The 12444-nt window shown below is 37.2% G+C and overlaps 1 protein-coding gene across 1 annotated transcript in view; it reads left to right on the forward strand.

Annotated features, from left to right (window-relative positions):
- LOC132392124 (RNA-binding protein 44-like) overlaps positions 1–9296 on the forward strand; it is an 80304-nt gene extending 71008 nt beyond the window's left edge. Inside the window, exons 13-14 of the mRNA XM_059965973.1 lie at positions 4846–4984; positions 8908–9296. Of these exons, the coding sequence (XP_059821956.1) occupies positions 4846–4981 (136 nt within the window). The 3' untranslated portion in view covers positions 4982–4984; positions 8908–9296. The remainder of the gene's footprint in view (positions 1–4845; positions 4985–8907) is intronic.
- Positions 9297–12444: the final 3148 nt, after the last annotated feature.

The following is a 12444-nucleotide window of genomic DNA, read 5'->3' on the forward strand; positions in this document are numbered from 1 at the left end:
AAACAGCTGTTTGGTTAAAAGAAAAGAAAAAAATCATGAACATAGTTGTTAATTCAAACATATAATAGCCATCATCATTGCTGAACAAGTCAAAGATTGTGAAAGTAGTTCCAAAAGGTTCCCCATAATGTGAAAAAATCTTGTCTAGGTACAGAAGTAGAACACCTTATCTTCTCTAAATTTAAACATGACATAACATCAATCAACCAATGGGCATGAGTACGCAGAGTGGCATCTTTCCACTTAAGCAACAAAACTCTTCTAGCTAAAAGAGAAATAAAACCTAAAATATGCAAATCATTTGGCTTAAGAGTAAAATCATTTCCTCCAACAATGCTAAACAAGCAGTCAGAAGGTTGGGTTTAAAGATTACTTTAAAAAGCTCCAAGAAAGTTTGAAATACTTCTTTCCAAAATTTATCAAGCCGCAGGCAGGACCAAAACATATGAATTAGAGGGGCCTCTTCGACATTACACCTATTACAGCATTGAGAAAAATCTGAGTAAAAACTAGAGAGCTTTAGTTTTCTGAAGATAAACTTTGTTTAATTGGGGGGGGGTTTATTCTTCCATAAATAAGATATAATTGAATTTAAAGAGTCAAAAAAGGATTTAGGAATAAAAACAGGTAGGGCTTGAAATAAATATAAACATTTAGGCAAAATATTCATTTTAATAGAATTGATAGTACAATCAGCAGTAAAGAAAGGGGAGACCAGTTTAACAGTATCTTCTTAACATACTCCAAAAGAGTGATAAAGTTTTCTTTAAAAGGAGATTTTTAATTCCTAATAATTATTATACCCAAATAAGTAAATTGATTTCTTACTATTTTAAAAGGTAAGGTCAGAGATGAGTGATACCAAATTATTCAAAGGAAAAAGTTCACTCTTATGAAGATTAGGTTTATATCCTGAGAACTGACTAAATTCAGGAAGTAATGAAAATACTGAGGGTAGAGAGGATGCACATTAGAGATTAGAGCAAAAGGTCATCAGCATAAGGCGACAACTTATGAGTGATACCCCTCCTTAAAATACCCGAGGTGTCAACAGATTCACGAAACGCAATGGCTAAAGGCTCTAAAGCCAAATCAAAAAGCAAGGGACTCAAAGGTCATCCTTGTCTGGTTCCACGTTGGAGACTAAATGGCTTAGAACTCTGAGAGTTAGTAAGAACCTGTGCAGTGGGAGATAAATAAAGTAATTTCATCCATTGAATAAAATTGGACCAGATGTTAAATTTTTCTAATATTTTAAATATATCATTCTATTCAACCTGGTCAAAGCCTTTCTCAGCATCTAAAGAAATCATGCATTCAGAAGTTTCAGTAAACGATGAATGTTAAAATGAGAACGATTTTTGATAAATCCGGTCTGGACATCAGAGATAATAGAAGGTAGAATATTTTCCATCCTATGGGTCAAAAGTTTAGCTAAAATTTTAGCATCAACATTAAGTGAAGAAATAGGTCTGTAGGAAGAACAATCAGTTGGATCTTTATTCTTTTTGAGAATAAGCAAAATAGAGGTGTCATAAAAGGATTGTGGCAACCTGCCTAATTTAAAAGAGTCAGAAAGGACAGAAAGTAAGTGGGGAATAAGCAAAGGAGCAAAAGCCTTATAGAACTCTCCAGAAAATCCATCAGGGCCGGGAACCTTACCCCAACTCAGAGAATGGACAACCTGGGCAATTTCCTCAGAAGGAAAAGGTTGATCTAACCATTTTCGATTAACCTCAGAAAGTGAGAGAATATTTAAACAATCTAGAAAATTATTCATAGCAAAATTGGCTTTTGGGGAATCAGAGCTATTCAGTTTAGAGTAAAATTCTCTAAAATTATCGTTTATTTCTAATTGATCAGAAGTTATATCACCACTCACTTTGGAGATTTCCTCAATTTGACATTTAACTATTGAGCCAAAAGTTTGCCCGCTTTATTACCATAAATGTAAAATTGACTTTTATCTTTTAAAAGTTTCAATGGTACGTTAAGAACAAATCATATTTAGTTTTAACTATAACTCATCTTTTATGTAAGACAGAATCTGCATCGGAAGCATATTTTTGATCTAGATGTTTCAGCTGATTGGCTAAATCAATTCTCTCCTTATTAGCGTTTGTCTTAATACGCTGTATAGGAAATAATTTGACCTCTAATATAAGCCTTGAAAGCATCCCATATAGTAAGGTTAGTGTGCCAGCTAGCGTATTCTCTTCAAAGAAAAATGTAATGTGACTCTCTAAAAATTTTTATAAAACCTTATCCGATAGTAAAATCGGATTAAAATGATAAAATCTGATTGAACGAGAAACATCCGTAAGATTTAAAGATAAAAAGACGGGGGCATGACCTGAAACAGCAATTTCTTTATATTCACGGGATTGAATATAGTAACAAATGAGTATCGACAAAAAAATTAATCAATCCTGGAATAGGTATGATGAAAATGAGAGAAAAAGGAATATTCTCTACTTGTTGGGTGTAAAAAACACCAAATATCAATAATGTCACATTTCATTAGAAAAGGTTGGATATAGCAGGCAGATCTACTAATACTCAATCGTTTCTAGGATGAACAGTCTAAAACAGGGTCAAGACAGCAATTAAAGTCACCTCCCAAGACTAAAGAGTACATATTAAGTCTGGTAAAAAAAGAAAAAAAAGTTCAAAAAAGCCGGGATCATCTAAATTTGGAGCATAAAGACTAGCAAAAACCATTAGTTTGTTATCTAATTTCCCTGAGACTATAACAAACTGCCCATTGGGGTCAGACATTATATCATATTGAACAAAGGCAACTGAATTGTAAATCAAAATTGAAGTACCTCTGGCCTTGACTTGAAAGGAAGAATGAAAAGGTAGACCATTCCAACGCTTGAACAAACACCCACAGTCAGATCTGTGAAAATGTGTTTCTTGTAAAAAAAATATAATTGAGGCCTTAAATTTCTTAATATAGGTAAAAATCTTATTGCCTTTCACAGGGTGATTTAAACATTTCACATCTAAATTAAGTAAATTAATATTGTGTACCATTCAAATATGTTTAAAACAGAGGTTAGACATATAAACCACTGGATATACAAAAAATCCTAACCTTAAAATTCAAAATACTTAACCAAGCAATGGATGTAGTGGGGATAACCAAACAGCTGATAACAAGAAAGAGAACAATCCACTCCCATCCTCCCCCCTCCTAAAGAAGAAAAATCGCCCAAGAAAGGGCAAAGGCTTACTCTATTGATAAATCCCACCCACAATATCCTACAGGCAGAGCTCCAGGAGAAGAAAAGATTAGTACGGAATGAATTCCAACCTAAACTACATAACCTTAAAAAGAACTAAATAAAATTCAAAACATAGTGTTTGCGAAGAATAATTTCAAAGAAAACTTACTGAAGTTAAGTCTATTAATTTTCTAAACAGAAAAAAATAAAAATACAGGAAGAAAAATAAGGATTATTTATGAAAATATATCAAAAGAAAAAAAATTGTTCTAAGACATAGTAATAAACAAATAAACTGCAAAATTGCAACAAATTGATCAGCCAAACTGAGGGACCAAGGTTATATGAAGCAGAAATAAACAGTTAAACTTCTGGAGTTGATAGACTAAATAATATTCAAAAGAGCTAAAAAAGAGTTCAAAACATCATGTTGAAAAAAAATTAACTCAGCAAAGAAAATATGATAACAGAAACTAATTATGGGAGTATACGAGAATAGAAGAGAGAATTGTTCAGAAGAAAAACATACAAAACCATTAGACTACAAAATTCCAAGGAAGCGTAGCTTATATGGTACAGTTTTAAACAATTAATCTTATGGACTTGATTCGGCCCGAAGAAAATCGCGCACTTCCTCAATCAAAAGAAACCACTTAGGAGATCCATTTTCCAAAATAATCCTGAAGGGCACAGGGTAATTTAGTGCAGGTTTATAGCCTTTGTTATTAAATTCCACCATGACCTTTTTATACTTAAAACGTTCATTTAATACCTCGGGAATAATCTTTGACCAACCTTATCTTATAATCTTCAAAATTAATCATACCTAATGGACGAGATTGGCGAATTATAGTAACCTTTGTTTGGAAATCATGAAACACAATTTTCACACGTCGAGGTTTTTGTTGAGAAGAGGATCTAAATACTGGGGCTCGATGAGCCCGATCTATTCTTGGTGGAGTATCCAAAACATCAGAAAACAAACAAGCGAACAGCTTTGCAAAGAATTCTGAAGGTCGATTCGACCAACTCAGGAAGACCCAAAATTCATATATTGTTCCTTCTTGATTATTCTCCAAGGTGACAGTCTTTTGTCGTAAAGATTCAACAATTTTCGATTGTTTATCTCCCAGCTTTTCCAACACAACCATCTTAGTATCCAGTCTCTTGAAATTACTGACTTCTAGACGTTAGATCAATGAGCCTGTGCTTCTGTATTTTTCACACGTGAAGCTAGAAGTATTCGTTGACAGGCTATTTAAAAATGAAGTGGTAGATATAGCCAAGCTTAGGTCTGTTAGGTTTTCATTCTAACTTTGAACAAGGAATGGCAAAATACAAGAATCTTTGTGTATTCCCTCTTTTAGCTTGAGAACACAGAGCCCAATTGTAGCTTACAGTCTTACTGCCACAATTGGGTCAGCTAACTCATCTTAAATTGACCTGATTCAATTATTGATAGTTACATATTGGGTTTGTAACACTTAAGGGTGATTAGGTTTGGCTTGCATTACTGGAGATTACATGATACACATGCATGCAATATGTAGTTTAACCTTTTATATTTCTATGTTATTGCAGCGGTAAAGTAATTTGTAATTTGTTTTGTGTTTAGGAATGATATCATTGAAGCATTAAAAGAAGTAAAGGCAAATAACAAGGGTTTTCTGAGTGGCTTGGCTCTAACCACGATTGTCAGATTGGCATCTGCTATCTTAAAACGACGGCTGTCTTCAAATACCAAAAAATAGAGGGTATGTATTAAGAGTGTTCAGAATTTCATCTTACATTTTCTTAGAGCAGAATTAGTCCATTTGGCCATTAAAGTGTGCTCCACCATTTCATCATGGCTGATCAATTTTCCCTCTCAGCCCAGTCTCCTGCCTTCTCCCCATATCCCTTCATGCTCTGAATAATCAAAAGCCTTAAATATACCCAATGACTTGGCCTCCACAGCCACCTGTGGCAATGAATTCCACAGATTCACTACTTTTTGGCTAAAGAAATTCCTCCTCATCTCCATTCTAAACAGGCATCCCACTGTTCTGAAGTTGTGTCCTCTAGTCTTAGACTCCCACACCATAGGAAACATCCGCTCCACATTTGCTCTATTGATGCCTTTTAACATTTGATATGTTTCAATGAGATCACCTGTAATTCCTGTAATTCTAACGAGAACAGGCCGAGAACCATCAAAAGCTCTTCATATGACAAGCCTTTCAATCCTGGAATCATATTTGTGAGCTTATTTTGAACACTCTTCATTGTCAGCACATCCTTTATTAGATAAGGGGCTCAAAACTGCTCATAGTACTCTGTGAAATTTTACCAGTGCTTCATAAACCCTCAACATTACAACCTTACTTTTATATTCTAGTCATCTTGAAATAACTGCTAACATCGCATTTGCCTTCCACAGCACCAACTCACCCTGCAAATAAACCTTTAGGAAATCCTGCACAAGGATTCCCAAGTCCCTTAACACCTCAGTTTTTTTGTATTTTCTCTCCATTTAGAAAATAGTCTACCTTTTTATTTTTTCTACCAAGTTGCATGACCATACACTTCTCAACACTGTATACCATCTGCCATCTCTTTGCCCATTCTCCTAATCTAAGTCCTTCTGTAGCCTCTCTACTTCCTCAAAGCTACCTGCTCCTCCACCTAAGTTTGTATTGTCCACAAACTTTCAACAAAGCCATCAATTCCATCATCCAAGTCATTGACATATAACGTAAAAAGAAATGGTCCCAACACAGACCCCTATAGAACACCACTAGTCACTGCAGCCAACCAGAAAGAGTTCCCTTTATTCCCATTCTTTGCCTCCTGCTAACCAGCCATTGCTTTATCCATGCTGGTATCTTTCCTTTAATACCATGGGTTCATAAGGTACCTCGTGTGGTACCTTGCCAAAGGCCTTCTGAAAATCCAAGTACATAACATCTACTGATTTTCCTTTGTTGATCATGCTTGTTGCTTTTTCAAAGAATTTCAACAGATTTGTCAGGCAAGATTTTCCCTTAAGGACCACAGCCTATTTGATGTTGAATTGAAACAGTTTATGAAAATTAATGAGCCTTTTGAAATCTTAGGTGTAGGGTGTGAAGTGTTATTGACAGAAGTATTAATGATAAATGTACATTAAGAAGAAATTTGGTTGCATTGTAATATGGGCCGCTGAATTACCATGAACCTATTTTGTACTACTGATGTCAATCAATTTAACTTCCATTATGTATTAGGCAGATAATTAAACAACTTACTGCTTAATAAACACAAGAGATTATGCAGATGTCGTGAATCCAGAATAACTCACACAAAATGCTGGAGGAGCTTAGTAGGGCAGGCAACATCTGTGAAGAGAAATAAACAGCCAGTGCTTCGAGCCTACCTCTTCATCAGGACTGGAAAGGAAGAGGGAAGAAGCCAGAATAAGAGGCGGGGAGGGAAGAAGTATAAGCTAGCAGGTGATAGGAGAAACCAAGAAACCAGGTGAGAGGCTAGGTCTGTGCGTGGGAGCGGAGTGTGAAGTGAGAAGCTGGGAGATGATATGTGAAAGAGGTAAAGGGCTGAAAAAGAAGCAATCTGATAAGAGAGGAGAGTGAACTGGGAGAAAGGGAAGGAGGAGGGCACCAGAGGGAATTAATAGGCAGGTGAGGAGAAGGGGTAAGGGGGAGCCAGAAGTTAGAGAAATTGATCTTCATGTTATCAAGTTGTTTAATGACCTAGTGTAGTCAAGTACTTAAAAGAACAACTGTGCTCATCAAACCATGATCCCATACAAGAGTACTTACTGATTTGTTATAGTGTACTAGTTTATGCAAATACTTTAAAACCAAGTCTGCGAGCATTATTATCCTGAAAGTTCAAGTCACTGCAAGATCTTGGCATTTAACTTGTAATTTAGTCACATTTTACATTCCACCTCTTCCCTCAGTTTACTGGAAAAATACCAGAGGGTCAACAATAATGTAGTAGGGCAGAAAGATGTAGAGGGAATAATAATGGATTAAATAGACAAAATAATGATAGATCATATTGTGAACAACTGTGAATCCTTGATCCTAAGAAAATAAAATCATTATTTTCTGAATGATTAGAAGCTAAGAACTAGATAAACGTAGAAAATAGGTGCAGGAGTAGGCCATTCGGCCCTTTGAGTCTGCACCGCCATTCAGTATGATCATGGCTGATAATCCAACTCAGAACCCTGTACCTGCTTTCACTCCCACTGATCCCTTTAGCCACAAGGGCCATATCTAACTTCCTCTTAAATATAGCCAATGAACTGGTCTCAGCTGTTTCCTGTGGCAGAGAATTCCACAGATTCACCACTCTCTGTATGAAGAGGTTTTTCCTCATCTCGGTCCTAAAAGGCTTCCCCTTTATCCATAAACTGTGACCCCTTGTTCTGGACTTCCCCAACATTGGAAACAATCTTCCTGCATCTAGCCTGTCCAATCCCTTTAGAATTTTATACGTTTCAACAAGATCCCCCCCTCAATCTTCTAAATTCCAGTGAGTATAAGCCTAGTCAATCCAGTCTTTCTTCATATGAAAGTCCTGCCATCCCAGGAATCAATCTGGTGAACCTTCCCTGTACTCCCTCTATATCAAGAATGTCTTTCCTCAGATTAGGGGACCAAAACTGCACACAATATTCTAGGTGCAGTCTCACCAAGGCCTTGTACAACTGCAGTAGAACCTCGCTGCTCTTGTACTCAAATCCTTTTGCTATGAATGCCAACATACCATTTGCCTTTTTCACCGCCTGCTGTACCTGCATGCCCACCTTCAATGACTGGTGTACAATGACCCCCAGGTCTCGTTGCACCTCCCCTTTTCCTAATCGGCCACTGTTCAGATAATAATCTTTTTTCCTGTTCTTGCAACCAAAGTGGATAACCTCACATTTATCCACATTAAATTGCATCTGCCATGAATTTGCCCACTCACCTAACCTATCCAAGTCACCTTGCATCCTCTTAGCATCCTCCTCACAGCTAACACCGCTGCCCAGCTTCGTATCATCTGCAAACTTGGAGATGCTGCATTTAATTCCCTCATCTAAATCATTAATATATATTGTAAACAACTGGGGTCCCAGCAGTGAGCCTTGCGTTACCCCACTAGTCACTGCCTGCCATTCTGAAAAGGTCCCGTTTACTCCCACTCTTTGCTTCCTGTCTGCCAACTAATTCTCTATCCAAATCAATACCATACCCCCAATACTGTGTGCTTTAAGTTTGCACACTAAACTATATTTATAGATTCTAGTAAAATGGGGTAGTACAAAAATGTGAATAGAATTTTGTCCTCTTAAGAGCAAAAGCAGAATAAGGTTATATTACAATAGGCACAGATAGAGTGAGTATGAGCATTCAAGCCCTTTCCAGTTGGTAAGATGAATGCTTAATTTGACTAAATTATGAACGCTGAGGGTAATTATGGCATTTCGATCATTGCTTAAGCTCAGGTCGGTGAATTTAAAATTAATCAGTGATTACGCTGAATAAGTACTCTCTACGCATCATTATATATTCTAGCTTCCACAGCTCGCTAGGTCATTAGGGGAGGGTATACTGTATGGTTATTTTCTTGATATTTGAGAATTTGAAATGTGTTGCACTATAAACATACTTGTGCTTTGATGCTTCTTGTAATTTCTTTTCAGTGTTCATGAAGAAAGACAAACACCACTACTAAGTCCTGACTTCTGTTAAGCTTGAGATGTTTGTAACCTTGCCTTTCATTTTTCATCAGTTTCATTTTACCTTTGAAGAAATAATCCAGACTCGGAGGATTTTACGTTTGTGGCACAATGCTTTTTAATGCTGTTCTGCTAATTGTGTTGATTATTGGACTTGTTATTGTTTTTGAGCTCCGCCTGTTTTGTGAGCAAGTTGAATAAATTGATGAGAAATAAATGATACGTCCACTGAAGTGCATTTGCTCAGAATCACTTTGAATCGGAGCTTTGCATAATATTTAGTTTCAACTTACATTCTACATTAAGAAAAAAAAACTTAAGATTGAACCTGTTTTTATAAGTCAGACCTGCTGTTCCTAGTCACTACCCTCCTATTGGAAGTATATGCTTCTTTAGGTAAGGAGAACAAAATTATACACAGTACTCCAGGTGTGGTCTCACCAAGGCCCTTTTTACAAAGTAAAGATAATAAAGGATGACCAAGAGGACAGAGTATAATCTATATATATGGAAATAATAACTAACAAGCAAAAGAAAAGGTGGTGAAGGATGAGTCAGTGTCATACAACACTGCAGCACAGAAACAGGCCCTTCGGGCCATCTTTTCTGTGCCCAATCATTAACTTACTCCATCCCATCGACCTGCACCTGGACCATAGCCCTCTATATCACGCCCATCCATGTACAGTGGCATGCAAAAGTTTGGGCACCCTGGTCAAAATTTCTATTGCTGTGAAAAGCTAAGCGAGTAAAAGATTACTTGATTTCCAAAAGGCATAACGTTGAAGATGACACACCACTTTAATATTTTAAGCAAGATTACTTTTTTTAATTTCCATCTTTTACAATTTCAAAATAACAGAAAAGGAAAAGGGCCCAAAGCAAAAGTTTGGGCACCCTGCATGGTCAGTACTTAGTAACACCCCCTTTGGCAAGTATCACAGCTTGTAAATGCTTTCTGTAGCCAGCTAAGAGTCTTCCAATTCTTGTTTGGGGGATTTTCACCCATTCTTCCTTGCAAAAGGCTTCTAGTTCTGTGAGATTCTTGGGCCATCTTGCATGCACTGCTCTTTTCAGGTCTATCCACATTTTTGATGGTTTAGGTTAGGGGACTGTGAGGGCCAAGGCAAAACCTTCAGCTTGCGCCTCTTGAGGTAGTCCACTGTGGATTTTGAGGTGTGTTTAGGATCATTATCCTGTTGTAGAAGCTATCCTCTTTTCATCTTCAGCTTTTTTACAGACGGTGTGATGTTTGCTTCCAGAATCTGCTGACATTTAATTGAATTCATTCTTCCCTCTACCAGTGAAATGTTTCCTGTCCCACTGGTTGCAACACAAGCCCAAAGCATGATCAATCCACCCCTGTGCTTAACAGGTGGCGAGGTGTTCTTATCATGAAATTCTGCACCTTTTTTCTCCAAATATACCTTTGCTCATTGCGGCCAAAAAGTTCTATTTTAACCTCATCAGTACACAGGACTTGTTTCCAAAATGCATCAAGCTTGTTTAAATGTTCCTTTGCAAACTTCTGATGCTGAATTTTGTGGTGAGGATGCAGGAAAGGTTTTCTTCTGATGACTCTTCCATGAAGGTCATATTTGTGCAGTTGTCACCTCAACTTGACTTCCACTGTTCCTGTTATCTGCCATTTCTTAATTACATTATAAACTGAGGAAACGGCTACCTGAAAACACTTTATCTTCTTATAGCCTTCTCCTGCTTTGTGGGAATCATTTATTTTAATTTTTAGAGTGCTAGGCAGCTGCTTAGAGGAGCCGATGGCTGCTGATTGGTGGGACAAGGTTTGAGGAGTCAGGGTATTTCTAAAGCTTTGAAATTTGCATCACCTGGCCTTTCCTAACAATGACTGTGAACAGGCCATAGCCCTAACAAGCTAATTAAGGTCTGAGGCCTTGGTAAAAGTTATCTGAGAGCTCAAATCTCTTGGGGTGCCCAAACTTTTGCATGGCACTCCTTACCTTTTTCTCACTTTAAAATTGTACAAAGCAAAAATATTAGACTAATCTTGATTAAAATGTTGAAATGAATGTTTTATTTTTAACTTTATGACTTTTGGAGATCAGTTCAGCTTCTGGTCACTTAACTATTCACAATAACAGAAATTTTGACCCAAACTTTTGCATGCCACTCTGTCACAAATAACTGTGGATCAACTGTCTAAGAGGAATAACCAGATGGCTTGTGTCGCAAAAATAGACTGAGGTGCTTTTATTTACAAAAATAGTGGAAAAACAAAAACCTGGACATCCACATCAAAACAAGAAAAAGAATGAAAAAAAAAATACAACATAGATTGTTACGGATTCAGCAACAATGTATGAGTGAGGCAGGGGTTTTTATAACAAATAAAACATTTATTAAACACTGAAAAACAAACCCCCAAAAATAAACAAATCACTAATGTAACTGGAAATCAGCTGCTGTGCAGCAGCTTAAACAGTTCTTAAAGCAATGTTGCAAAAACAGTTCTTCAAAGTAGTCTTGCAAAAGTTCAAAATTCTTACAGTCCATTTAAGGGAGAGACTTTTTAAGAAGATTTAAATTTCACGTCATCTCGTTGCGATTCCAAATCGAACTTTTCCCATGAAGAATTTAGGAAGGTGAAATGTAACGGCTTAAAGGCACTGACCTTTCCTTTACAACACTGTACTCAATCCTTTCTGCTATTCACAGGGATTAACATGAACACAGTCAATGAATTCCTTCCGGATGAAGATCAAACAAGGTCGAACCTGTTTCACTATCGAAATAGACTTTCCTCGATCTTTTAACTCCCGAACTCCGATCTTCACTCTCCACTGATTCTCAACTAGCAGTATTATAAAGAAACTGCTGGCAATGACCTTTTAAACTTTAGGCATTAAATAAAACTCCATCTTTCAACCACACTGCGTCATGATATTAAATCACGCAGTCAACATGGCAAATCCAGCTACGAACTGCCCCTCCTCACAGGGAGGGGTCCTCCTTTTATACCCTGTAAAAAAAAAACCTGTCACATGACCTCCACTGGCAGGAAAATGATGTCACTCCACCATCACCAGACCATTACCTCATCCAGTATAGCTTCAACACCTGTCACGTGACAAGTACACCACTGTCACGTGTCACAGGTACGTAACAATATACAGATTGCAATTGTCACCTGCCTGGTTATCAGCCACCCTCAGACTAAACAGGGAAAAAAAACCAAAACCTTTGTTACCTGAGGCTTATAACTGCTAAGCCCCTCCCCCTAATTAACTTAATTATCTTCCATTTCACACAATCTGGAATTCTACTGCCAGTTCTCACAATAAACACATATACCTCATTATAGGAGTCACCATTTCCCAGTTAAATAAATAAATCCCAAAATGTTACCACAAGATGACCCTTGACCCAGTTAAAGATGGCATCCTCCACCATCAGTACACCTGTGCAGGTTGCTGCTGCCTCTATATTAGACACTCTATGCAGCAGCTCTGTTTCAGACCCAGA

The sequence above is a fragment of the Hypanus sabinus genome, chromosome 4 (genome assembly GCF_030144855.1).
Source record: "Hypanus sabinus isolate sHypSab1 chromosome 4, sHypSab1.hap1, whole genome shotgun sequence".
In the NCBI taxonomy this organism is placed as follows: Eukaryota; Metazoa; Chordata; class Chondrichthyes; order Myliobatiformes; family Dasyatidae; genus Hypanus; species Hypanus sabinus.